The sequence below is a fragment of the Micropterus salmoides genome, unplaced genomic scaffold, assembly GCF_014851395.1.
Source record: "Micropterus salmoides isolate LMB-PRFRI ecotype aquatic unplaced genomic scaffold, ASM1485139v1 Ms_hic_scaffold_20, whole genome shotgun sequence".
Lineage (NCBI taxonomy): Eukaryota > Metazoa > Chordata > Actinopteri > Centrarchiformes > Centrarchidae > Micropterus > Micropterus salmoides.
The window spans coordinates 7,148,011-7,174,857 of record NW_024041151.1 but is presented as its reverse complement, the minus strand read 5'-3'; the positions used below and the strand labels follow the sequence as shown (position 1 = coordinate 7,174,857).

The 26,847-nt window shown below is 39.7% G+C and overlaps 2 protein-coding genes across 2 annotated transcripts; both read left to right on the top strand.

The window, feature by feature from the left end:
* The first annotated feature begins 279 nt into the window (after positions 1–279).
* On the top strand, positions 280–13,360 carry tbca (tubulin cofactor a). Its single transcript, XM_038734095.1, has 4 exons — positions 280–435; positions 7,650–7,755; positions 10,102–10,188; positions 12,274–13,360. The coding sequence occupies exons 1-4, from the start codon at positions 383–385 to the stop codon at positions 12,352–12,354; spliced, it is 327 nt and encodes a 108-aa protein (XP_038590023.1). The 5' UTR covers positions 280–382; the 3' UTR covers positions 12,355–13,360.
* A 5,761-nt stretch (positions 13,361–19,121) lies between these two features.
* On the top strand, positions 19,122–24,122 carry otpa (orthopedia homeobox a). Its single transcript, XM_038734314.1, has 3 exons — positions 19,122–19,267; positions 19,768–20,174; positions 22,785–24,122. The coding sequence occupies exons 1-3, from the start codon at positions 19,192–19,194 to the stop codon at positions 23,304–23,306; spliced, it is 1,005 nt and encodes a 334-aa protein (XP_038590242.1). The 5' UTR covers positions 19,122–19,191; the 3' UTR covers positions 23,307–24,122.
* The last annotated feature ends 2,725 nt before the right edge of the window (positions 24,123–26,847 follow it).

Below are 26,847 nucleotides of genomic sequence, written 5' to 3'. Positions count from 1 at the left end.
AAAAGTACTCATTATATATATATATTAAAGAAATGTAGAACTACAATATTACCCACTGAAATGTAGTGGAGTAGAAGTATAAAGTAGCATACAATGGAACTACTCAAGTAAAGTACAAGTATCTCAAAATTACAATACTTAGTTACATTCTACCACTGTATAGGACTAATACAAAAGGAATACAATGACCTTGTACAAGTTACCAGGACCAGAGCGCTCTCTCCCCAAACTGGACCAGTTGTAATCTGTGATCCACACACTCGGTAATCATCTAATCCAAACGATCGATTTATCTGCAAGCAGCTTGTCATCACTGAATTCCACCTGTGCGCCGTGTTCACCCAGTTACCCACAGAAACTGTAATATCCCCAGTCTACAGCCATGGCAGATCCAAGAATACGGCAAATTAAGATTAAAACCGGCATCGTTAAGAGGTAAGATGCTTATATTTGTAGTTATAGATCATTTAGCATGTCCAGAAAGCTGCTTGAATAGCTACATTGAGCTAAGGATAGCGATCTAACTAGCTTACCCAGGATAGGAAGACTGTTTGTCGGATATGTTTTAACTTTACTCCGGTGTTTGGGCGCGGCCTGCGGTCACTGATGGCTACGCAGTTTTCTTTTGTTCCGTTTGCAGTGGCTACACTTCATTTTGGTTTGACAGTAACTAGCTAACACTTGTGGTCTGACGATACAAACTCACTGTAACGCCACCCAAAATGATAGCGTTGTTCAGTTACTGTCATTATGTTCAGCGTAGCTTCCAGCTGCAGCTAACGTTGATCAACTGATGCTAGCTGTTAGCTAGATAGCTCTCATGTTGCTATGAACATGTTGCCTATACGGCTCGTCTGTGAGATAACTATTGCTGTGTTGTTTCCCAAACTGCCATGTATAATGATAGAAGAGGTAAATCCCAACCACCAGTGTCATACACGTTGTTTTTAGTGGTTGTAATGTAAACACAACTAACTAACGGTAGCTACATAGCCGCTAACATTGAAAACTTCCCCATCTCGGCTAACATTGAATATACTAACGTTAATGTTACACTGCTGTCATTAATGCAGTCATATTTAGCTGTGTTTGTTGGTTTTATTTCCATATAATTAGACTTTTCACCACCCTGTCTGAACGGATGGTGGACATTTGTAGAAATGCATGAAATACCTGCACAGTCACGATGACTACAATGGGACAGTCTCCATCATGTACTGCTGCTATTAGTATTATGGCCTAGATAGCAGATCATCACATTTGTATTAGGACTGCAAGTTTGCTGTCACTAAGCATATCATAAAAATATGCTGTTAAATATGATGCTGCTTTATTTTCTATACTGAAATTGTTTCTATGAAGAAACATGTTGGCACTAGCTTCAGGTCGGTTATTTTGTGGTAAGATTATATTATGGCCTCATTTGTACCGTCCTGGAGACAGACAAGTTATGCAGTCTCATCGTTTGTTTCATTATGCGCATATGAAGTTGGCAGTGCTCTCTTTAGAGCTCTGGTAGAGTGATATTAAAAGACTACAGTGATGTCAGGAAATTTGGGCCATTGGTAAACTTAAACCAAGTTGATCATGTGACCCCATTCTGTGGCAGTTTTCATGTCACTTAATACCAGAACAATACCAGAGATGTTTTAAGAGGCGACAGGTTACTTAAAGAATCCTCAATACAACTCCCATAATGCCGGGTTATCCCGCCCCTCTCGCTAAAAAGCCAATCGTCTGCTTTTAACTGCCGAGCCGGGAAACGTATTAAGCCAATCGTGTGGTTCCATTGACGTAAAGGTCTGCTGCGCATGCGTCACTACTACCACGCATATGAAGGTGGGGAACTATAACCGGTGGGGAAAAATGCTTATCAAACCTTATTTTTGGGCAAAGTCATCAAACTTTTTCAGTGTTTTTTTTTTTTTTTTGACAGAGTTTACTGCTGATTCTGTACGTGCAGTTTTTATGTTCTGCTGACCAGTGAAAGTGCAGTTATGGCTCTCTCCCTATTCATTCAGATAGGGGCCTGGTGTTGTTAGTCCGAAATAACCACCAATGGTCATATGGGACTTGCCTATAAGGACTTTGGCAATACTTTTACTCTAAATTTTAATGCTTAAATCAAATTCAGGATTTAGATTTAGGGCTTTGAAATTGCGTCTTAAGTGCGTGCGTTATTAGAATTAAATGTAGAGATCTCCTGAATTCCTTTTTTCTGAGGCATTTCATATTGACTATCTGGTCAGTAGCTTGATATTTAGGATAAATTAGCTTCTGTTTCTCTCCATCAGTATATAACCTCAGTGTAGTTAAGCCAAAGATGGTTATATTTCTCTTAACTTATATTATCAAGGTGACGTATCTACAAGATTATTGAGACATTTATATAGGCCTAATTAGAGTAAATAAATCAGACCACAGCTCATCACTAAACTTAACTTATTGACACTTGATGCCAGGGAGTGGATTCTGTTGGATGACAAGTTGCAGCATCTCCAGAAGCATGGAAAATATTTTATTACCTCCGCAAACCACAAAGGTATATGCGGTGTAGTGTAAGTTTAATCTTGTACAGTCAGTATTCTTCACATTCTGTTCAACTGGAATCTGCAGTAGATCCTGATTTGATGATCAAACACGTTCAAGAAAAACATTGCAGTATCAAAGCTTGTAGTATTATATGGTAGGGATGGGCATTTCAAGCAGAAGTACTGTTCAAGAGTCACTGGGAACTATGAGAGTAAGAGAGTAGTAAAGCTGGTTAACTAGCAGTCTGGACTGCTGATGAAGATTTTTCGCTAGAGATTGTGGTGAAGTTCATACTGTAAGCAGGATAACACTATTAGGCTGCAACTTGAGCCTCCAGCCCACGTTACAGAGCTGTAGCCAAACTGAACATGCCACAGCGGTATGTTTTACAGACGCCTGGTAAAATGTACCTCTTTTACTATCACTACTGTTAAATAACAGCAGTAAGTGGATAGATGTCTTCAGGAATGTGTTTCAAGTTGGCAAGTTGCTACCAGCCATGTTTCCATGACGACAGCGGAAACAGCTGATCAGTCGTAAGTTACAAGGTCACTACGTCAGAACTTAATCTGCAAAAGTGTTTCCATCTCCCATTTAGCGCATTAAGTCTTTTTAGAAAAAGACAATTTTTTTTTCCGTTTCCATCAGCTTTTTCTAATTTGATACTTCAAAATGTCATTTAAAAACATTGGTGGAAGCACAGCTTTTGTTTCCATAGTTTTCTAGCTGGTGAGGGATGTAGCATGGGAAAGAAGACAGCATGGGAAAATCGACTCTTACAGTACAAAAGAATAATGAATAGAAATTCCAAACCTGTACCCTAATACATGTGTTTTTCTTTGTACATGACATCTCAGCAGATTTGAGATGTGACAAAACACAGGCTTTTTGATGTAGGACCTCTGAAGATCATCATCCAGTGTAAGCCAATCTATTAAAAGAGTTGGCATCCACTCTGAGCTCATCTCTAAATTTGTCCAATGGCCTGATTTACCATGCTGTTATAGAAAATACTGTAGATATTATAAGAGCTGTGGTGAGGTAATGGGCTCAGTATAGTAGTCTCTGTGATGGACTGGGAGGGTCTCTCGTCGATCAGGCAGACCTCTAATTCCCTCCTGTCAATAGCGTTAGTGTAATGTGCTATTGATTGTGTTTTGATGAGGGTCAGATTACTAACAGGCTCCCTGAGGTGGTAATGATGGTGGCTGGGCTTCCCATAGAGAAAAATGTCACAGTGTCCAGTGCAAGAAAAACAATAGTGCAGTAGTATAGAAGTGTACTGTCCCTAAAGACTGTACTTTTTAAGGTTGAGTATACTATTTGAACATAAGGCAGGCGATACTACATCTCACCCCCTGTAGGCCCAAAGTACTACGCTGACATGAACCCTTAATCAAGCCGTTAGGTTTAAATGTACAGAGTGTCATTGCTTTCTGTCTCTTCATAATCTTGTGTCCCTCCCATTCAGTCTCTTTCTCCTCTGTCTCTACTTTTTCTCTCCTCTTGCCTCACTAGCTCCCTGCTTCCTTGTTATATATTGGAGTTTAGAGGAAACCTGCCTGGTCTTTTAGCCAGGCCTATTTCCACTGGCTTTTGCACATTCCAGTCAGTGCCTTTTCTGCCCTAGCGAGGCGGATGCCCTTAATAAAATGACAACAGTAATTTGCCTTTGTCATTCCGGTCCCAGCACAGACTACGTCGTGGCTCAAAAATACAGTGCCAGAGGAGGCGGCCGAATGTGTGTGTCGGCTGGCTCTAATTCCCTTTTTTTTCTATTTTCCAGAGAGCTGCCTTTTCCATTAAGCCTGAGGTGGCAGGTCTATTTAAAACCAGCCACGACCCCACCCCTCATTCACACGGCGCTCCAAGTCTGGGAGAAATAAGAAATTAACATCAGGACTGGAAGGGGTGGAATGGACATTTTGTTATTAGACTGTCCTTCAGTTTTATTCAAATTATTCCAAGCCTTCCTTCCTCCATCTTTCCCCTCTCTTTGCCACCTTCTTTGACTCTAAACAGGTGACATCACTCATTCAGCATCAAGCATGAGAGTGGAAGGCAGGCGCTGCGATTACATATGGCGCCTGTTTAAAAAGCTTCTTGATGGAACCGCATTAAAATGAGTGGTAATTGATGTAAAATATGACAGAGCAGTGCAACACGGAGGGAAGGGTCTCCAGTAATGTGGCTGATTAATGAAAGATCACTCACTTACGCACACACACAGCTGATTTTATGAAAAATTACGTTCATGTTGTCATTCAGGCACAGACGGAAAAAGACTATTAGTTGGGAATCATTATCAATAGCGATATTTTCAAACTCAATTATGCCAATCAGGGTCAGAATCTGTTTAATAGATTTAGTTCCATTTGGCCCGTAATTGATAAATAATCAAAATTTATCAATGTACTCAACCCCATTTTCACTAACAATCAAGGAAAAGAGGCCCATTTACCACCTGACTTGGTCCAAATTAGGGACTAAATTGATGATCAATTAATCTCTAAAAAGGACTAGTAGTGTGCATGTCCGTGTGTGTGTGTGTGTGTGTGTTGGAGGTGATGGAGCTAGATAAAGGAGTCAGGTAAGCACAGTGATGGCGTGAGCTGGAAGCAATGATACAGTTCACAAGGACAGTAAAATGTTTTCTGTTTGTCTGGCCCTGTATGTTTGCAAAACATGGAATAGGTTGAGGTGCAATTTAATTGTCGATGTTACTCAACACTTGATAATGAAGACATTCGGACACATATTTATTTTGAAAAGTACATTAGTAAGAATACATTTAATCAGAATTCAGTTTACTTCACAGTAGAGATGATTATGCAGCACTGAAATGATCTTGATGTGTCACTTCAGAGTCTCACCTTGGTATATTTTGGAATAAAATTCAAATTAAATTGAACAGCATACAACAGAGCCACTATGTCACTAAATATAATATTTTTAATTGCCCTGGCACTGGGAATCCCTACTCTGAATTAATGTGAAATAAGCTTCTGTGCGATAATATTTCAGAATAATCATCTTGCTTATCTTCGTGCTCCTGAGGTCATGCTCGTTTTTGTTAGAGGAATGTTTTGTTAACAATTAGATTCTGATATTAAATATACATTGGACTAGAGAACAGATTCATGCTGAAACAATTGGTTGAATAATCGATCAGTTGACCCCTAGATAATTAATTGCCACCACGTTGCCATCTAAGGCTGGTAACAAGTTGAATTTGTATTTGCCGAATTGACGAGAAGACTGTTGACATATGGCACCTTTCATCTTTAGTTTCTACAGTTATGTGTTTTTGCCGACACACTATGAATGGTTACTATGTTGTTTCTTCAATGGAGTATGGTGTAATATTTTCCCTGGAGACAGCAGGGAGCTTGCGTTTCATTCAGACTGCTAATACTGTATGTTTATTCTTTTACGTTTTGTCACCACCACAGAAACAATAGGTGACTGTTAAAGTACGATAAGGTTGTCTGATGTTGACTGCAGTTAGTTACTTGTTTGATTAATGGTTTACAGTCTGATAAGATTTAAGTGTTTGTATTGATTACGTCTGATGATCAGGCTAATTACCCGCTAATTGTACTCAGTTTCTAACGGCAATAAGCAGTAAATGGTTAAATTAATATGAGTTATTGACATTTTGAAAAATCAAACAGCATTTTAACTTTCAAATTTAATAAACTCAGGAATGTTTCTCAATACACCTACTCCTAATTGTTGATTTCATACTGTTCTTTCTTGATACAATGTAATTATAACTTACTGCACCTTTGGTTTTAACTGCCCTACATTTTGCCTTATATGCCCCAATATATTTATATATATCCATGGCCAAATGGCGTTGCCCTAAAAATTACTTAATACCAGACCTAAGATCCATGTTTCTGTTTTGGATAAATAACTTGTGCTAATGTTGCGTATGCATCAGGTTTGTGGTGTGCATTGTGACATGACACGCTTACAGAAATGGTGTGGGTAACCTAGTGAAGATTATAGAAATGGTAGAATAACAGTAACAATAATAATAATAATAACTCCTGAAATCTCCACTTTAAAGTGCAAATTAACACCCCCTGGAAACCTTGTTTTTGTTTACAGCCAGTGTTTTAACTTCTCACTTTGCTGCGGTGATGTAGTTGTGTACCTGAAGGCGTGTCAGTAAACTGTGACAGCACTGCCTCAGGGTGTGGGGGTACAGGTACTCCAGACCTGAAACCTTTTCAGCCTAGTGTTAAGTTACACTATAATCATCTTCAGTCATATATGAGGTTTTCAGAAATTCCCAACATGAGCTGTCTCCATTCAAACTACTCAAATTGTCACATTTGAGCAATATATGATACAAATACTAATAATAAATAATAATATACAGTATAAAACTTGTGAAAAAGGCTTCTCAGTCTCATTTCAACATCAGGCCTGTACCATTATTGCCCATGACTATGACGCTCTACTAATAAGTGTTCAGTTGTTTAGTCTATTTACTATGAAAGAAATATCCTGTAAATATTTTTCAGTTTAGTCGTGACCTTTGCAAAGACTTATTTTGTGATTATTATGGAGAATGTCTGTGCAAAGCAGCTATCAAGCACTGATTTTAATACTATCTTAGTGTAAAACTAAAGATTTGTTCCAGAAATAAAACACATTTCATATCAGATGAGCATGACATTAACATTGTATGGGAAACATTTGTCTGAGGTATTCAGGGACATTTTAAGATCTGCAAGTACATCATATCCTTGATTTGAATTTCAAATTAAAGCATAATTTAAGGCTGATCTCCGCTTGGATGCCAGAATGGTGTGTAGCAGCAGTGAGGAGGAATGGTGTATTCGGTGGTTGTTATTGAGGTGTGCGTCTCGCCATCCTGCGGGAAATGATCTCCCTGTGACCCCTCAGTCAGAGGACCATTGGACAGAATGAGGATAGATGGCCTCTGTAAAAGGTGACCATCACAGCTCGTCTTTTTCATGGCGCGGCCTATATTATCTGTCGGGGAGCCCGTGCATTTATGTTTCATGTTTGAAGGAACAACACTGTGTCACTGCCTCTAACTGAACCGTCTTTTCCCCTCTTGCTGTTCTTGTTGTCTGCAGGCTGGTGAAAGAGGAGATGTCGTACAAAACTGAGGCACAGCAGCAGGAGGAGAAGATTGAGCGCCTGAAAGCGGAGGCAGGAGATCTTTATGTGATCAAGAAACAGGTATGTGGGTCCTATTCTTTGCTTCTTTGATCATATATAACAGTATATATGGAAATCATAGCATTATCCATTTATCTCAGCCAGTAAGTGACTCTCATAGTTAAGAAGCGAATTCTATGTTGATGATTTGAGTAGCCCCTCGTTCATGTAATGAGGTCAGTCCACAGTGATAATGAAGAATTAGGTTTTGAGAAGAGAATCATTAGTGATTTTGTAATTTGCTTGATGCAGATGTAATTATATCATGTTACTTTAGAGGAGTTTGATAATTACTGACACATGCTGGTAATTTAGTGTCCCTCTGCTCCTTCATTCTCTGTCACTATGCCGGCGAGCCCTCCATCATTTGCCTGTGCACTGGAGAAAGCAGTGTAGGGTTTGAACATGTGTGCGACACACTTGTTGCTAACTTGCTTTATGTCTTGGTAAAATAAGTTTTACAAGTCCTTGTGTTTTCATTAGCAGAATGAAAACACAAAGACTAGCGTAGAGTCATCAGTTAACAGACCTATACACAGGTACAGTAAATTACAAAGGGATTTGGGCCAAAAAGGTCAAATTAAGAGGAACATTAAATAAAATTGCTTGATTATCAAGAGAAATGCACAAAATACTGACAGTACTACGGTAGGTTGATGACTTAAACATTACTGGCACACCACTCAGCCCTACTAGTCAGTGTTTCCCACATAGAGACTTTACTTGGGCCGGCCTCCCAGGTATATTTGGTGACCCATTTTAGCATTTTGCAGAGAAACACAGAGAGAATTGTGATCTATTACATGACAAGACGTGGACATGGTGGATATTTTACAAGCACGGACCAGGTAAAGCAAAGATAAGCTCTGTGTCGTTTCAGCAACTTTATAAAACGTATCCTACTGGAGGAGGTGGGTAAAAGAAAACTGAAGGGAAAGGGAGCAGATTCTAAAATAAGGTGGAGAATGAAGTAGAATTAAAATGGTGAAATAAGCTACTAGAAATGGTAAATGCATACACCGCTAACACTGATCAGTCTTGTCTTTCTGTGGTTGAAGGGTGCAAGTAATTTATTCCATGGAGCGTAGTCAGTGTTAAAGTTTCATAGTTGGTTATTTCTCTGAGTTTGGTAACAGTTCTTTTTTACTTGAAGCCGTAACAATATTTAGGAGATAGATATCCCTTTTATACAATCCCAAAAAGCCTCAGTATGTGGACTGTACCAAAATATGTGGGCGTGTTCCACCAGTACTGCTCCTTACTTCCTCCTGCAAGAGTACTGGGTCCCAGTTAATTTGGATTTCACTTGTACATGGTTCAGGCAGGGAGGAACTACATTATGTTTACTGGTAACATTAAAATTCTGTGTGTGTTTTGTTTTGTTTGTTCATTCATAGAGCGGAGGCTCAGGCTGAGCAGCAGGCTTGGCTGGAGTTAAATGTGGAGATTGTGAAGCCAGATGGATTATGGTTGGAGATGAGAGGTCTGGGGCAGGATGGATTAGAGGTTTTTATTTTAATGGAATCAATACGCTGTAAGTGTCGTCTTTATCCAGCGCTGATGGGATCATTCCACTGCACTGGGAGGGCACCATGACTTTTCTCTGTTTCAGCACTCCTCTGCTTAGTCTGGCTCACCTTGTCACATCTAGATGGAAACCTACTCGACTAGTTGTTTACCGTCTTTTCGGCGTGTCAGTTAGCCTGCCAGCCTGCCCGTGTATGAGTTCATCTGAGCGCCTGTTTGTGGGCACAGCCGTGAAATGTACATGTGTGTAACTGCGTCCATGTTTTGACTTTCCAGCTCGACAGAGGGCTAGGTGAGGAAACATCTGTCATGAGTGAGTGTGTCTGACAGCGTTAGCCAACTCTTCTCTGCTCTTTAGGGTGCCAGCTGGGGGAATTCCACATTAGCCGCGGCTGTGAAAGTTCCTCAAGCTTTAACACAGTTCCACTCCGGGCGTAGTAATACCTCTTTACGCCTGATCACAGTGCCCTCGGCTCAGGGTTTCTTCATTTATCCAGGTGTGCAGTCAGATCGAGGTGGTCCCCTGCCGCCCAACTCCCTGCCCGATCGATAACTCAATAACATTTTTCATACCATCGCCTTGTTGGGAGATGTTCACCACAGCAGAGTGAATGTGGGACACCCTGCACGTTACTGTCAGGAACAAGGCTACAGCCAAATGCAGCAAATGAGTATGCCTGTATCTAGCTGTTTAAAGTAATGTTCCTTATTTTGAAAATACATGTTTGATAATGTGTTTATTTTTAATTTTTTTGTGAAGGCAGGTAATGAAAAATGATAACGGGAGCAGTGTTGGGGGTAAGTCCAATTAATAATGGTGATGGCTCTGTGTGGTTTCAGATGGAGGTGTTGCAGGAGTCCAGGATGATGATCCCAGACAGCCACCGCCGTTTGACCATAGCTCACGCAGATCTGCTTCAGTTATTAGTAAGTAACACACAAAAACAACTTTTTTCATCTCACAAAAGGACAAAACTTTATTGATGAAACTCTCAATCTATTAATTCATGGCTTTGTTGAAAACCTACATGGTGTCATTGTATTTGTACTGTTTTTCATTCAGTTAGCCTAAACAGCGTATTTTACATAAAATGGGTTTCTCACTGTCACCAAGCAGTGTATCTTTTAGTCCTCATTGTATATCTGATAGTAACTTTATAACCTGGTCTGAAACTAAGCTGGTCCCAAGGCTCAAAGAGGTGAGTAGGTGAGTGGGCACTGCTTGACATTTGACTGCTTAAAAGTATCCAGACAACAGTAACAACAAACTGCTTTGCCTTGATTTTGGAAATGTGAGAGATAATCCAATACGATATTAGAGACTTCCGCCAGCATTTAAACATAGAGTGGAGCTGAGTGAGATTTTTGTTGCTCAAAAGATTGAAAATTGACATTTGGAGAAACTCAACAGCAACATGTTTTTCCAGAAACAATGATGTAGTTAAATTTTTTATTAGCCGTGCTATTCATGTAACTGTAGGGTTGGCAAGGTCAGTCTGTTGGTCAGTCGGTCAACCACTTTGGTCCAGACTGAAATATCTTAACATCTGCTCAGTGGATTGTCATGAAGCAGACATTCATGACACGGGTGGCGTTAACCAAATATTCCCTGTAAATGAATGTGGGGGGGACAACAAAGGAAAAATCTAAAGGCTGTCTATCATTTTGACAGATAAAGACTCGGGGCGCTCTACTGTAATGTTAAGTAACTCACATGCAACGCTGTCAGTAACCACACGTAGACCTCCTGTCCAGTTGGCGGCGAGTGTGCATATTAAATTAGCTGTTGTCTAGTAGTTTTGTCTTTGATCTCACATTCATGACCTTGTTATCCAGGTAAGTGGCAGCAAGCAGGTAAAAATCATTCGCCTGCTTCGTGTGGTCACATGAAAAGTCTCTCCATGCCCTTAATAAATGCATAATCTATAATGCTTTTGAAAATTAAATCCTATTAAATAGGCTATATGTCTCAATAAAAACTGACATGTAATAACAGATTATGACGGACATCGAGTCTAACGCAGCCTCTGATTCATGGTTCCCAGATGATGAATCCTACTGACTTTGTTGATCCCCTGACTTTTCCTGTACAATGAGGTTAACATTTGTTTTTTTAGTGAAACATCTTGACAACATTTAGATAGATTGCTATGATATAGGCACTTAAATAAATGTCTCCCTCAGGATGAGTTGTTTTAACTTTAACTTTAATTACAATTTGTCCAGTTTGGTTTATGACTTGAAAAACTAATGACATTCCCATCAGCCTCGCCTGAACTTTGGGTTTAATGTTAATTAGCACCTTTCAGCCTTCCTTCTTCACAGCAAACCAAGATGGTGAAAATGGTGAACATAAAACGCACTTATTGAATCAGCTTGTTAACCTTGTCATTGTGACCACATAAATGCTTTTTTTGTGATATCAATGAACTGAACATTTGAATATCCTCAAATGTCACGTTACACCATATTTTGTCTTTCTGTACAACCACAGTCTCAGGGTCGTCTCAAATAATGCAGTGCAACAGCTGGTGGTGTGAGTCAGTAAATGGTAGGCGGAGGGAGCTAACTTGGGATTAGCAACATGTCCTCTTCCGTCATCACTCATCCTGTCTTCTTTTTTTCTTTCTTTGAGACGGACGTGCACATATGAATATGCTCATCGCAGTTCATTAGCAGCGCTGTCACTGCAGTGACCACCACAGGAACTCGCACACACTTGATTAAAGGACATGGACACCACACAAGTCACGTTATCTCTCAGTCCTACACTCAACTTCTCAGTTTAGATCCCAGTCACATGAGGCTGACTGAAATATTACCTCAGTCATTAACGTTTTATGATGACAATGACAAAGCGACATCAAAACAGTTTTGTTCAAATCTTTTGATTATAGACAGTTACACAAATATGTGTAGAGGACAGTTGTGCATTTATTCTAAAGTAGCTGTAATTCCTCATTTTTGGGCTTTGGAGATATTTTTCAAAAGTCTGTGTTTGTGTCTTTTCAGGAAACAGAAGAGGATTTGGCCGAATCAGAGGAGTACAAGGAGGCTAGAAACATTCTGGACTCAGTGAAGCTTGAAGGATGATTTCTGATCTGTGTCTGTTCTCACTGTGAGATTCACTTGCTTTAAATGTCCATTCCTTTCGTCAGGCTCTGTTTGCAACCGTGGAGGCAAACTGAATCCATTCAGAGTCTCTGTTCTTGATGTAATTATTTTTACTGTTCACCACTAACGTGCCAGCACATTTGATCGAGCCTCTCCTGTGAGTAAAATCCCACAAGAACACGATAAATCATTCAGTTTATCGCAGTAGAGGAGTAAAAAGGTTTTTCTTATGACATTAATTAGCATACTAATACACAGTCTGGACTACATAGGCATGATTAAACACACACATGTTTGTTGTCTTTTCCGCAAACATTTTTTGTTGGTGCGGGTCCACTGCAGGATTGATTTATAAGTAGGAAGGTTTACACTGGTTGCTATTGTAAACAGTGAAAGACTGCAGATCTCTGTAGAAGCTCCAGTGTTTTATGAAGTGACAGATTAATACATTTTGAATTTCTTTTGACATGTATCTGATTTGGTTAAGTTTTGAGGACCTTTATTGTTTCTAACCCTTGATGATGATGATGAGACATCCCAGAAAACTAACCAGAGCTGCAACTGACAATTGTTTTCATTGTCGATTTATTCTTTCGATTAATTGTTTAATTTGTAAAATGTCAGAAGGGAAAAGTACCCATCACAAGTTACCTGAGCTTGTTTTGCGAAAACACAAATATATTCAGCTTACAGTGATTAAAAAAACAGCTGAAAAGCAGCAAATTATCACATTTGAGAAACTAAAACCAGTTAATGTTTGGCTTTTTTTGTTGCTTGAAAAATTACTAAAACAATTAAGCAATTATCAGAATTGTTGGGGATTGTGAATTTCTTTCAACTAATCTATTAATAAACTGATTGTTTCAGCACTAACACTAAGTGATGGGTTTAATTGCACCATGTATTCACTTGCTGGTGTTCCTGTTAAGAGCAGTGAAAATGGATTGTCTTGATACCTACAATAAAGACCAGAGCACTCTGGGCAGCCCCGTCAGTCACATGATGAATGTTGGTTAAGGCCATGAATGACAAAACAGGCCTGTCTCATGTCCCTGCAGCAGTTACATCTATTATCCAAATGACCTAAAATAACGACACCTTGTATCAAGGCTGAGAGAGTCCTTCCTAAATAGTCATACTAATAAATGAACTCAATTGCCAGACAAATTAAGGTTACATTTGACTTGATCCTTATTTTACAGATTTCGATAATTATCGGGATCACCCCAAAGTCTCATTACCGCCCTAATGAGGCGCTGCTACTCCGTGGCATCTACCCCGCTCCATCTCGTTAAGGAAATCGCTCTTCAATGCTGATTATTTTATTTGGAGGTATAATTATATTTCTTTCGGATAAATCACGGCCTAATCGAGTCCGTACAGAGGGCAGCGGCGCTAATTGAGGCATGAGATGCGGTGGCTGGGCGCTACATCTGGGTTTATGTGACCAGAGGACCCGTGCAGGCTGCTGGCTGCTCTGAGTGGCTAAAAGAAGAAGTGTTCAGATCCTACATCTAAAAGTAGCAGTAAATAAATGTTTTACGTAAGTATTATCCGCACTTTTTTAAAACTTAGGTATCAAAATAAAAGCAGTCATTAGGCAGTAGAACTGCCCCCTTCAAGGAGATGCCATATTTGGCCTATAGGTGAATTATTTTTAATAATAATGCATGAACTTGTAAGCAGCATTTTAGTGTTGTAGCTGGAGCAAATGGTAACTTGTTTATATCCTGGTAGATGGTTTAATGTTTGTTAGAAACTGATCACGTGTTTTTCATGTAAAATCTTTATCTGAAAACGTCTCTGCCATATAAATGGAGTTGAATGGACTACAAGTATAAAATGGCATAAATTGGAAATACTACTTCTTTATTCTGCCTCTTGAGTAATTAGTTATTTCTCATTAGGCCTATACTTTATTCAAAAGTAATGTTTGTCTACTCATTTCTCAAACAAAACTAATTTCAGCCTCTTTGCTTCCACGACCACCAGACTACCAATTATCTGGGAAACCTTAAATTAGCATAGAATGAATGAATTGGCCTGTATATAACCTCAGAGCAAGCTAACCTGCCATTTCCAATCTAATAATGGAGCAGTTATGGCACGTGACTATTTTGATAAGCTGTGGAAGGAAACTATGGACATTTTCTCAAGTACTGAGTCGCCAATACCTCAAAATGTCATTCTATTTTACGCTTAAAATATAGATATTTTTTACTTCTAGGATATAGGCTATTGTAGGCTCCTTCTCAGCGACTTTTATTTGGCAGTTTTGCACACGGAGATTTTAGTTACTGCAGTTAGGCTAAGGATGTATGCAGTAAATTAAACAACCTAACACTATAAAGTAAAATGAGCTCTACCGCAGCCAGATAACATTAAAATGCCGCTTACATATTAATACATCATTAGCATAGGTGTCATTTACACTGGGGAAGATGGGGACATGTCCCCACCACTTTTTTAAAGCATAATTTGTTTAAAAAAAAACATGCAATGCAATTAGGCTAAAATATAGAAGAAACAAATGTGCATTGTCCAATAAAAGTAACTTAAGCTAAAAAAAAACAAGCTACTGATTATAAACTGACCCAAAAATGTGCATGCACCAGTCAGTAACATTAACAACTTCTTGACACAGTTCCTTTTTGGCCTTGTTTTCGGTTCTCTTTCTTTGATAAAAGAGGAGGGAAGACTAAATCATGCCTACATATGTGTTGCCTCAACGGGGATGATATTACATGAGAAAAGTTGATCTACAGGAGCAACACAGAATGACTGAGAGCTGCACTGACTTAGATTCTGTTATATTTATATATTTTGAAATGTCAGCTGCAACCTGAATTTTGTGTTTCCTTTACCATAAATAAAAACATTTCCACCATAAATTGGTGCAGAAACTTTCACCAGAATGCAGGAAATGAAGTGTTTAAAGATCAGAATTTCATGGGGTAGGTCCCCCATGACCCCCGCTATTATATCTTGACTTTGAGGATATCTTTAAAACACTGTTTAAGGATCTTTTCGTCTCCAACCTAATATTGCGTATCGTGATTTCTCGCGAGCTTAGTGTCTCTTAGTGTCTCCCTAATCTGAGCCCCTATGTCCCCACCACTTTTCCCCACAAAGTGAAGCCCTTGATCAGCAGTAATCCAATAGGCCTAGTCTAATAAATAGGCTATCTATATATATTTACTGTAACAGGCAATTTTGCCTTCACTGTAAGTAGCCTACTTTTATACGTAAGGTTACATTGCTGATAAAAGCCGATTTATGTAGGCCTAGGCCTACTTTAAGCATTTTGAAAGCATGACTTTTATTTGTAATGGAGTAGCCTATTTTCAATATTTTGAATTGCTTACTAAAGGATCTGAATACTTCCTCTGCCACTAATTTTGTTGATAATTTACTATTTACAAGTTTATTGTTATTAGAAATAGGCTGTAACTGCGGACATGTTGAAGACAACAGTCCTTATTTTGACGCGGGCGCGGCACGTTGCCGCTGTCGCGGTAGCGGCACAGAAGGTGGGATGCATACGTTTTCCCCTCACGCGATCGAGCAGAATGCCGTCTTTATCTGCTGCTAAAGTTTGTCTGTGTACAAACTTTCTGCCGCTGCATGCAGGACGCAGAGCAGACCGCTGAGTTGCAGCATCAGCGGCAGCCGCTCGTCTCCTCTTCAACACAGTAATTTATTACTCCTAATCCCCCGGACTGTCACCAAATCAGCTGCATGAAACAAGAATCTCATTTGTTAAACGGGGCCTTGTGCAGATGGAAGATCGATTGTTTTTCTCCTCAGAAATCTCTAATTGAGTGAATACGGACTGCAAAGCCGGATCAGAGAGAGGGAGAGATAGAGAGAGGAAGGGGGATGAAAACCTCCCGCGGGCCTATAGTATTGGAGACCCTGTACTGTAACCAAGAGGTCACAGGTTCAAGCCCCGCCAGCCTCTCCAACTGCGCGTCCAACAGCAGCAGTCACGGACGTGCATATGAGGTAAAAAGCCATGCCCCCACAGATATCTGCCCCAGTACACCACTTACAGTTGGATTACATTTTTATGTTGTTTTTATTAAAAGTCACTCCTCATCTCCACAACGCGTGAAAATGTCTACTTTCCACTCAGATGCACCGCATTAACTTTGAGCGGGCGAATTTGTTTGTCTATTTTTATTTATGTCATGGCTAAGATTGATGGGAGCATGTAAGTGGGATCTACCAGGGAGATATAACTGTGGCTTTGCTCCTTGTTTACCCTAATTACAACCTTATAACTCAGCAAAACCAAGACCTTCAATAAAACACACACACACACACACACACACACACACACACACACACACACATATATATATATATATATATTAAGTGAAAAGAACCCTTTAAATTAGTTTATATTGTTAGTTTAACAACTTAGATTATTGTTAGATGAGACAGCAATTTGGTTAATATAAAACAACCCAATACTACAAATATCATTTACTTGTGCTTTAAGTCTCCAGTGCATTGAATAAAAGAGTAAAATGTTGTTTTATTATTCCAAATAAAGCATGAAATCTTGCAAGGTTCAATCTAAACCAGATTAATAAATTGTATTAAGGCAGTCAGTGTTGTTTGGATCAATCACAACGTATTTATTTGGAGGGGGAAACACTTATCACACTCAATCTACCATTTCTAAAAAGTTGATATTTTTTTTCGGCTTGTAAATATTAAATAAAAATGTGCAAGCAAGTTAATATTTGTTTTTAGGCAGCTCATGTTTAACCGGAACTAGGGGTTAAACATGAGCTGCTGCTGCTATGAGAGGACTCTTCACTTTTGTTTGTACAGCTATAAAATCACTGAGCTATTGAAAAGTCGTAAAACGAAGAGCGCAATCCATCATCCCAGTGTGATGACTTTGAATTATCCTTATTGGCTTTCAGCGCGCCAGGAGAAGCTGTGACAAAAAGGCTACACAAGAAAATGTCATTGAATTTTGTACATATTTTTTAGGCTAATACAAATGACAAAATGGCTTTATAATTCTGTAAAATAAACAAACATTAATATAAATGATGGGCTATGTCCTAAACTCTACAATAGGCCTCCTTTAAATTAACATCGCTTATTTCCAGTCTTCACCCTCTTAAAGTCTACCTCAAGTCCCGCTTCTAAAAAAACAGAGCCTTGAAGAAGAAGAGGACGAGAAATATCTCCAAGTGCGCATCTTCTTCTTTTCCCCCTCTGAAGAAAGACGCAGACATCAGCGCAAAGACCAAATCTCCTCCACGTCCCCGATGCGTCCGAGAGAGACTCCGGCACACGACTCCACTCCATCCATCCATCCCTCCCGCTCGGTCTGTCGGTCGTGCCACCAGATTGCAGACACATAAAAGATGAGCAGAGGCAATAGAAGCCTGGGTGGATGAAGAAAGGAACCCAAACGAGCCCCGGGTTCACGCTCGGACGCCTCCTTTGTGGCATTTTTTCAGCACATAATAAATAAACCTGCTCCCTTAAAATGTCCGGACATCTGTCCAAATGCATGTCTGATTTTTTTTTTGTCCTTAAATATTTGGAAGGCTGGTGTGTTTGTTTGTGTTTGTGTGTGTGTGTGTGTGTGCGACAAAAAAAAAAAGCTGCTGTGCTAATCGAACCTAATTCAGTGACAAAGGGATCTCCCTTTTAGTTGCATTTAAAATAACTTTTCTTGTCTCGTTGAGAATAAATAACCTTCATTTAGAGAGATTAGGAAAAATGAATAAATTGCTCCTCCAGGTGCTGTAAACATGTAAGAATATAGGCTATATCTATTCAGGTGTCATGTTATTCAGGTTTAACTGTGTCCCTTTATCAAAGGCAAACATCCGCAGCTCGTGTTGAACTCCCTCCACTTTCTGCCGAATTAATTCGCTCACACATCATTTAAACCAAGTCCCTCCCTTCTTGACAGTTGGGCCTAAACACTAGTAAATTACCACTAATTTATACTGATCTTACTCTGATATTTGCAATAAAGGCGTATAGATTTGGCACTAATTACATAAAGGCCTAATGGCCTTGAAAATTAGTCTGGTTAGAATTATATAAAGTTTGTTGTTTGGCTGGATTGGGAAATCAAGGAAATTAGAAGAGGTTCACTTGGTCTCCAAGAACCATTTAGTGTCATGAAGAGGTCGACAATGTCATCATGGACTACAAATGTCATAATAACAATAAATGCAGTTTGATATTATAGACTCAAGTTCAAACTCATGGTGTTGCACATATTTGCCATGCAATGTGGTATCTGTTAATGCAGCCATGTGGTTCTTCCTCATATGAATAACTCCTATTCTTGTTCGAGTGGCTTGCTCTAAAAACAAGTGCAGAACAGCATGCACAATTAAACAAATATTGTGGTGATCCAACATTTCTTGAACGGGTCGAAGCTTTCACACAGATATTAAATCAGGTTATTTTATTGGATGTAATTTGGAGGAGAAATCAAAGCCAATTACAGGAATGAGGAGGAATGAACTTGTGGATGTGAGAGGGGGAGGAGGAAGTGGGGGTGGGGGTGGGGGTGGCGTGCGGCGGGGGTCTCGGGCTAAAGCTGACATACCTCAGGCTTCAACTCTGATTGGTCCTCGTTTGGAGAAGCTCATGGGTTCATTCCGTTGTTAAGCGCCTCCCCATTTCTCTAAACTACATTATAATGCAACGAACCCCCCATTTAACCACAAACCGAATTTGCTTTCATTTACGCTATATATATTTCTTAAATAGGTTAAAGTCATAGAGATTTTTTTGGAATAGCACTTCGCCCTGGAGCGGTGCGCAATGCTATCTCATGCCGACCTCCTGGATGCTCGCCTCGGTGAGTTATCATCACCAAACTCCGGTCTTCAACTCTACTGTAAGCTGGAGGAACTTCTAACTTTAAATCAAGCTCAGAAAATTGTCAATTTGCTTCTTATATCATCTTAATGTGACTGAAGTGAGCCAAACTCGCTTAATTCATTGGAAAAGTAATTATTATTATTATATTACTGCGTAATTTGATTTAACAATTTCCTAAGATATCGGTGTGATCGAATTGAATTAAGAGTATTTAAGGAGCAGATTGTAATGTGCATGCTGTGGTTGTCTCTCTCAAAGAGCTGCACGCTTTTTTAATTCCTGCATTTGTGTTTTAAATCTGAACTGGATCGTTTAATGCATGCGCAGCTTTTCTGTGATCATTTACTACAGCAAAATAATGTTTATACTACTCATAATTCCTCTCTCTTTTGTCTGTAAAGTGTATTCTCTGTGTACAGTTTAATGTCTCGCAGTATTTGATTAACGTGTGCTTCCCCCCTTCTGTAGCGAAAGTGTTTACTGTACAAATCTCACCAGCTGTGGTTGTCTGTGCAGGGATGAAGGATGCCGCGGCGGAGCTCCTGGGCCACAGGGAGGCTTTGAAGTGCAGGCTCGGCGGAGGGGGACCTGACCCAGGACACTCCGGAGAGCTCGGCCCAGGCTCGGACGGCGTGGAAGGGGCCACGATGCTCCCGGGCGATGATATTAGCAGCGGCGGAGGATCCAACACGGTGCAGGTCAACAGCAAAGAGCAGGATAAACAGCAGCAACAGCAGCAGCAGAACAACAGCTCCAACCAGTCGGCAGCGCAGCAGTCCCAGAAACAGAAGCGGCACCGGACCCGCTTCACCCCGGCGCAGCTCAACGAGCTCGAGAGAAGCTTCGCCAAAACGCACTACCCAGATATCTTCATGCGGGAGGAGCTGGCGCTGAGGATCGGTCTGACGGAGTCCAGAGTGCAGGTAGGGCGGCTGGAACTGTAGTTTCAGTTAATAACGGAGGGAATGAAACGCAATGCAGAGAAGAGACACAGGCTCATGTGCCATTTGATATTTGTAGGGCCTAAATATCGTTTAATATCGTTTATCTATGAAGCGTCAGACATATGTGCCGCAGGTGAGGACAGAATAAAAACAATCATTTCGCTTTTCGAATAAAAAAAACCTTAAAAAAACATCTAATCAAAAAATAAAATAAGACAAAATAAAAATGTCATGATGCAATTATACTGGAATAAATATAGAAATTGAGAATTGAAATCCCTCCCAACAGAAGCCTTTTTATTCCTTATTCTGTGACTAAACAACTCAACTTATTGTGTTCACCTTACTACAACACAGGAACATTTCGACAGGTGTGCACATACATTTAGCCTAAATGCATCCTAGCTCGAAAAAAAAATCCATCCCGGTAATTTCTTATCAGTAATCAATAATTGTGCTTTAACAAAATAGCAATTTAATTTCTCATGCATGTAGAATTTAATGCTCTGATTTTAGAAGAGAATTTACTCGATAAACCAAAAAAAGTGATTTGGCTTACGTTTTTAAAGTTTTACACAAATCAATTATTTATCCTCTTCAGTTCAGCTTCCGGTTACACTGAAATAATTATCTACAAGAGGAAAACTAATACAACTGTTTAAATAGGCTACACATTTTTATTAAATCCCAGAACTTTAGGTCTATAGCTCGCAGTTTATTTTATAAAAACAAACAAAAACAAAACAATCACGGCTGAAAGAAAATGTATTTTGTTGAGGTTATTTTTATTTTATTTTACATGAACTTCAATAAGTGAGCCAATGAATAAAGAAAAGCTTACAACACTTCCGGCGTGTGTGCCTTGCCCAAGTGCAGTGGCTGTGTCTGGTCCGGATTCAAAACGTGTGGATTACACGCGTGCTTCATCCACACACACTGTAAATACATAAGGAGGCTTCAGGAGTGACAGGAGTCATCACAGCCTGAGATCAGCTCGTTACACGTTACTTCAGTTACATCCTGTTTGCAGACAGACAGACATCATCAACAACAACAACAAGTCACGCTGTCACGCTCTCACTTCACGGGATTTAAGACTTTTAAGGACAATTTTATGATGTAAAAACTCGTGTTTGACTGCACATTTAATTAAATTGAATTTAACCAAAGGTCTCACTGCAGCAGTTTGTTTAGCAGCCGTTTGTTGTTATTAATGGTGAGGAAACTTTAACCTCTAAATTCTGCCTAATTCTGGATTTGTCCTACATCTCGTGTCTGTCTCGTTTCAATGAATCCACAGGGAACCAAATGATGATTGCAGCTTTATCACACTCGTTTAGTCGCCTCAGATAAAAACGCACTGATATCAAGGGTTTTATCCTCTTTAAAAACACAGCCCTCACTGGCTTCCAGCCTGCACAGATACCAAATCCACATTAGGAATTATGGCATCACCGCCTTATTAACTATAGCAATGCCAAATGCACTCAAATGTGAAATAATACCCTAATAATCATTATTGCTGTGTGGGTCAATTCAGTTTCTATATACTATTTCCATAAAATCAGAATTAGTGAAATGACGCTCATCTGCTGTTATTATAGGGCTGAAATAAGAAGCCGGTTTAGCGATGGGCCTGTCACCGCCCTGCGTGTCTTAATGCTGGACGGGCTGAGGGTGCACTCTGTCTTTTTAAACGGAATGAGAAATTGCATTTTCTTTCCTTTGAAGTGTAATGCATTTCAGGCCGGATTTCACGGCTGGCTACGCGGATTGGAAAGAGAGTGAGATTGTCCCGTTCTTATTACTGCGCCCCACTTTCTCAACCAAATCTTCACATTAATCATAGACGCCCGCGTACAAGCAAACCTACAGGAGCCCAAGGACTCCCGGAATAAAGTCTGTTCGTCTGCAGACTGTTTGTCACAGCAACAACGTTATCTTTATTATCTGAGTGCGTAGTTTTCAGTGGCTCCTCCCAAAGCAGTAGAAGTCAATTGGGGTCAAATAAGTAAAAAGTAATAAGTTATCTATAATGTTATCTTTACAGAAAAATAAAACTGTTATAAAAACATAATTTCTACATCTTTAAAAACTCGAGATAATACTTATATAGCCTATTAATATTAACGAGACCTATAATATTATTTAGGCCTAAGAAAATGCTGTTGATTTATTAAGGCATCATTTCAACAATTCAAATCCAAAATTTTTAGCATTTTGCCACCTAGATGAGATGTAACCTCTGTTGAAACTCTTGTTTTAAGGATCAGGAAAGAATAACCAAAATAAACAAAACGTATCCTACAGGCGTGTTAGCCTATATAGGCTATATTTTATTGATTGGGAACGTTTACACATCAATTGCAAGGTTTTGGAACTTTGTGATAAGCTGATAAAATCCTGGAAAAAACATAAATCTGTGTTTTTCTGCAGCTGATTTATTGCTGGTGGTTGGCATTATCATGATGGTCACAGACTGGTGTCATAACCTTTTTATGTGCGCTTACTGCTCTGATAACACGACCCTTCAATACACCCGCAGCCATTACACCTGCTCCTCCTAACTCATCACATCTCTTTCTGCAGGTCTGGTTTCAGAACCGACGCGCCAAGTGGAAGAAGCGCAAGAAGACCACCAATGTCTTTCGGGCTCCGGGGACTCTCCTGCCGACGCACCACGGGCTGCCTCAGTTCCCGTCTGCCGCGGCAGCAGCAGCGGCCATGGGCGACAGCCTCTGCTCCTTTCACGCCAACGACACCCGCTGGGCTACGGCAGGGATGCCCGGCGTGTCTCAACTGCAGCTACCGCCGGCTCTCGGCCGCCAGCAGGCCATGGCGCAGTCCCTGTCTCAGTGTAGTCTCGGCGCAGGGCCGCCGCCCAACTCCATGGGTCTAGCCAACATGTCGTCAAACGGCTCCGGGCTTCAGTCGCACCTCTACCAGCCCACTTTCCCCGGTATGGTACCCGCGTCCCTGTCGGGCCCGACCAACGTGACCGGCTCGCCTCAGCTGTGTAGTTCCCCGGACAGTGACGTCTGGAGAGGGACAAGCATCGCGTCGCTGCGCCGCAAAGCGCTGGAGCACACAGTATCCATGAGTTTCACCTAGTAAGGAGGGCCACCGCAAAGAGCTTTTCTTTCACTCACACAGAATTCTTCTGCATTTACTTCTTATCCATCCAATCCATCCAAACGGTGAACCGGGGAAACTACAAACAGGATACTGTACACCTGACATTTTTTCTCCCAAATCACAAACAAGAGGGAAAACTGAATCTATTTATCAGGCCTGTTGGTCTTTATCAAGCTAGGACTGGTTCTGTTTTAAGCTTTAATTTATTATTTCGCATGTAACCTATGCCAACTATTTATTTGATTATTTAAATTCACTTATTTGTTTGTTCTGTGTTTATTTATTTGGTACATGCAGCCCTGGCCTTTATTGTTGCAGGGTTTTCAGTGACATTTGCTTGGTGACTGACATTTCTGAAGACAAATTCTGTGGATACTATGAAACACAAAACTACTTACAGATTCCCTTCTCCACCTGCTGCACAGAATGCAACTATGAGGAGCCAAAAAGAGGAACAGTGGATGTGCAGAAACAAGACACCTGGAGGTTTAAAAGATGATGAGGACATGAAAGATTCACCAGAAGAGAGAAGGAAGCTGATTTGACAAGAATCAGGACAACATGGAAGAGGACTTGACTGCATGTGCTGTTCAAGGCAAAAAAAACATGGGAAATACAATAAATTAAGACATGGAAACTGACTTAACTATAATCTGTTATATAGGATGTTTTGTGTAGCGGAAGCACTCTTGTTCCCATTTGGTCAGTTTGTGATAACTTATGTTTCCAAAATTATGTCTGTGCTGATTATCAAATACTTGACTTTCTTAAATGTTTGAATCATTTTGTTCCATGGACATGTTTATATCAATTAAATGTAAATTATCAAATAAAAATCATTTTCGATTATGTCACATCACGAATCAACCCTTCTTTCTTGAAGCAGTTTAAGGGCTCAAGTTAAAGAGTGAAAGGCATCACTGGACCACTGGTGCCACTGAAAAAAAACATGTATGTGTTAACATCAATTTGTCATGAGAAACAGTCTTGTTTTCAGCTTTATTTTAGGAAATCTAATTGGTTTTTAATGGTTTATTTAATTTAAAAGTACAAGAATTTACTCAACTCATAAAGGAACACAGTTCTTCTTCAAATAAAAAAAGAAATTGAAGATGCATGTTTTTCACTGGACAGCGACAAGATGCAATATGAAAAAAGAATAAATATTGTATGCAACTTTAATCTAATCCAAAACACTGATGCAGAAGCTGCATGTCCCAACTCCACAGTGTCATCCACTTTAAATCTCCAATTCAAACTAAATTATGAATCACATTTTCTGTTCAATATGACATCATATCATGACATCATCAGATAAGGTTTTTTAGTGACCACATAAACCATCAATGAAGACAGGAAGAAGACTTTTACAGTAAAGACAGTGGAAATCCATTTTAAAGCTAAAAATAAACAGCATCAAACAAATTATCTATAATTTGGTGAAAGGTAGCAAAATTATGTTCTTTATGCAAACTTCTGTTACAATTTTATGCTATTTATACTTTATTTTAGGATTTTATGGTACTTTATTTTTCTACTTCAGAAGGAAATACAGTACTTTTTACTCCACTGCATTTGCCTGATTTAAAATGTACATACAAAATACATGAGCAGTTTATAAAATATGCAGAAGAGATGCATTTTTAAAGCTTGAACAACCCAACATTAAATAAAGTAGTCAAAATTATCTCCACCTCAACCAGCTCCAACATTGAAATGCTGCTAATATGCATCAATAATAATATAAACAGTCCACAATAATATAGCACTCTGAAAGGGGATATTTTGCATTTTGAGTACATTTGGCTGATATTACTTTTGTACTTTCACTTTTTATGAGTTTTACTTTCATTTAAGTAAAGAGTCACCTTCCTCCTCTGCCTCTGGTTTCAGGGTGCGTAACCAATCCTTTTTCAAACAGTGAGGAGATCATTCACGTGCTGGCACCTGAAAGCAGTTGTAGGTTCTGCAGTTTCTGTGATGGACCAGCCCAAGAAACTGCTCATGTCCCAGTGTGCATTTCTTTTTTAAGTGGACAAAAGTCTCTTCCAATAATAGGAATATGTATCTCCACACAAAATGCTCAATTCCCAAACTCCATACTGACAAATTAGCAGAGGGCCAATGCCGTTTTTCTTCATTTTAATATATTTTAGCTGAACGACACCTGGTTACTATAAAACCTGAAACAAGAGGAACATTCAATGGCTGTGAACCTTGGCATGTAGTCAACTTGAAATTATGAATCTCAGGAGCTTCAACTTTCTCACATGTGACACCTACAACAATCAAATAATTAATCGTAAAACATGCTTTTCCCAAAGATTAACCTACATGTTAATAATAAAACAATGATAAACAGGCTGTGTACATACTGTATCTGAAGGTAGAATTCAAACATGAAGACAAGGCTGTGGCGTCATGTCTAGGACAAACTTAAATCTCTGCTGTGCACAAGCTGGAGCTGGGCGAGCATGCAACATAACTGGGCCCAACAGCCTCCATGGACATAACGTTAGCTAATAGCAGAGGCGAAGAGACCGAAGAGGATGTTAGTGGTGGAAGCTAAGAAGAGAATAAGACAAGAGCAGCAGCAGCTAGACACAAAGCTAGACAGCAACCGACTAATGTCAGAATGTGTTATCTAATTTAACATCAACTCAAGATTTATAGCTAGTGGCAAAACCTCTGTCTGTGAAACCTCAGGATGATTTTGCTCTAGTCGACAACTTTGCTAACAGTGGCAAACATAAGCAAATGCAACAAGACATAGGAAGCCAGCTAATAAGATGTTAGGCTACTTCAAACATCAAGAAGGCCGCCCGGCGTCTCTTTTGCATTCTTTCAGCTATTTTAGCCAGTCCAATATTTACTGCTGTCCAGTCTCTTACTTGGTCACTCTCTCTTTTCTTTGCTTCTTTCAACAACATCTTCTTCGGTCTCTTTGCAGCCTCTGCCATGATATCCAAACAGAGAATACCGAGATAGCTCCAAAGAACTTACATTGTTACAGACATTACAATTTTTGCTTGTTCTTATTGCTTGGTTGCTGATGAGTTGTGTTACATTGCGCAGTAGCTGGCACTGTGAGCTCGGGGTAGTAATGACATCCTATTACAAGTCAGTCTTCCACCAAAATGAGCTGTTATTTTAAGATTTTAAAGAAATCAGTTTCCACAATATTGTCAGCAGCTGTGTAAGGTAAGTGTCTTTAGGGTGGGTTATATACATATATCTCCTTTTCCAGGTATATTTTGATAGACAAAGGAGAGGTTTTCCCCATCAGCAGGTGCAACTGGACCTCAGGTAGGTCTTGTTAGGGTAACTTAATTACAATTTAAGCTCAAGGGTCTGTCATTACTAGTTCAACATGTAGATGGCACAATGTACGCTGGTGGCAGCACACAGACAAATGATTTAAGGTAATCAAGGGTAGGACCATGCAGGACCAAAGGGCATTCGGAGATTTATTGTTGTTCCATATTGGTGTTGCTGGTTTTTGTTAACAATTGAGGTG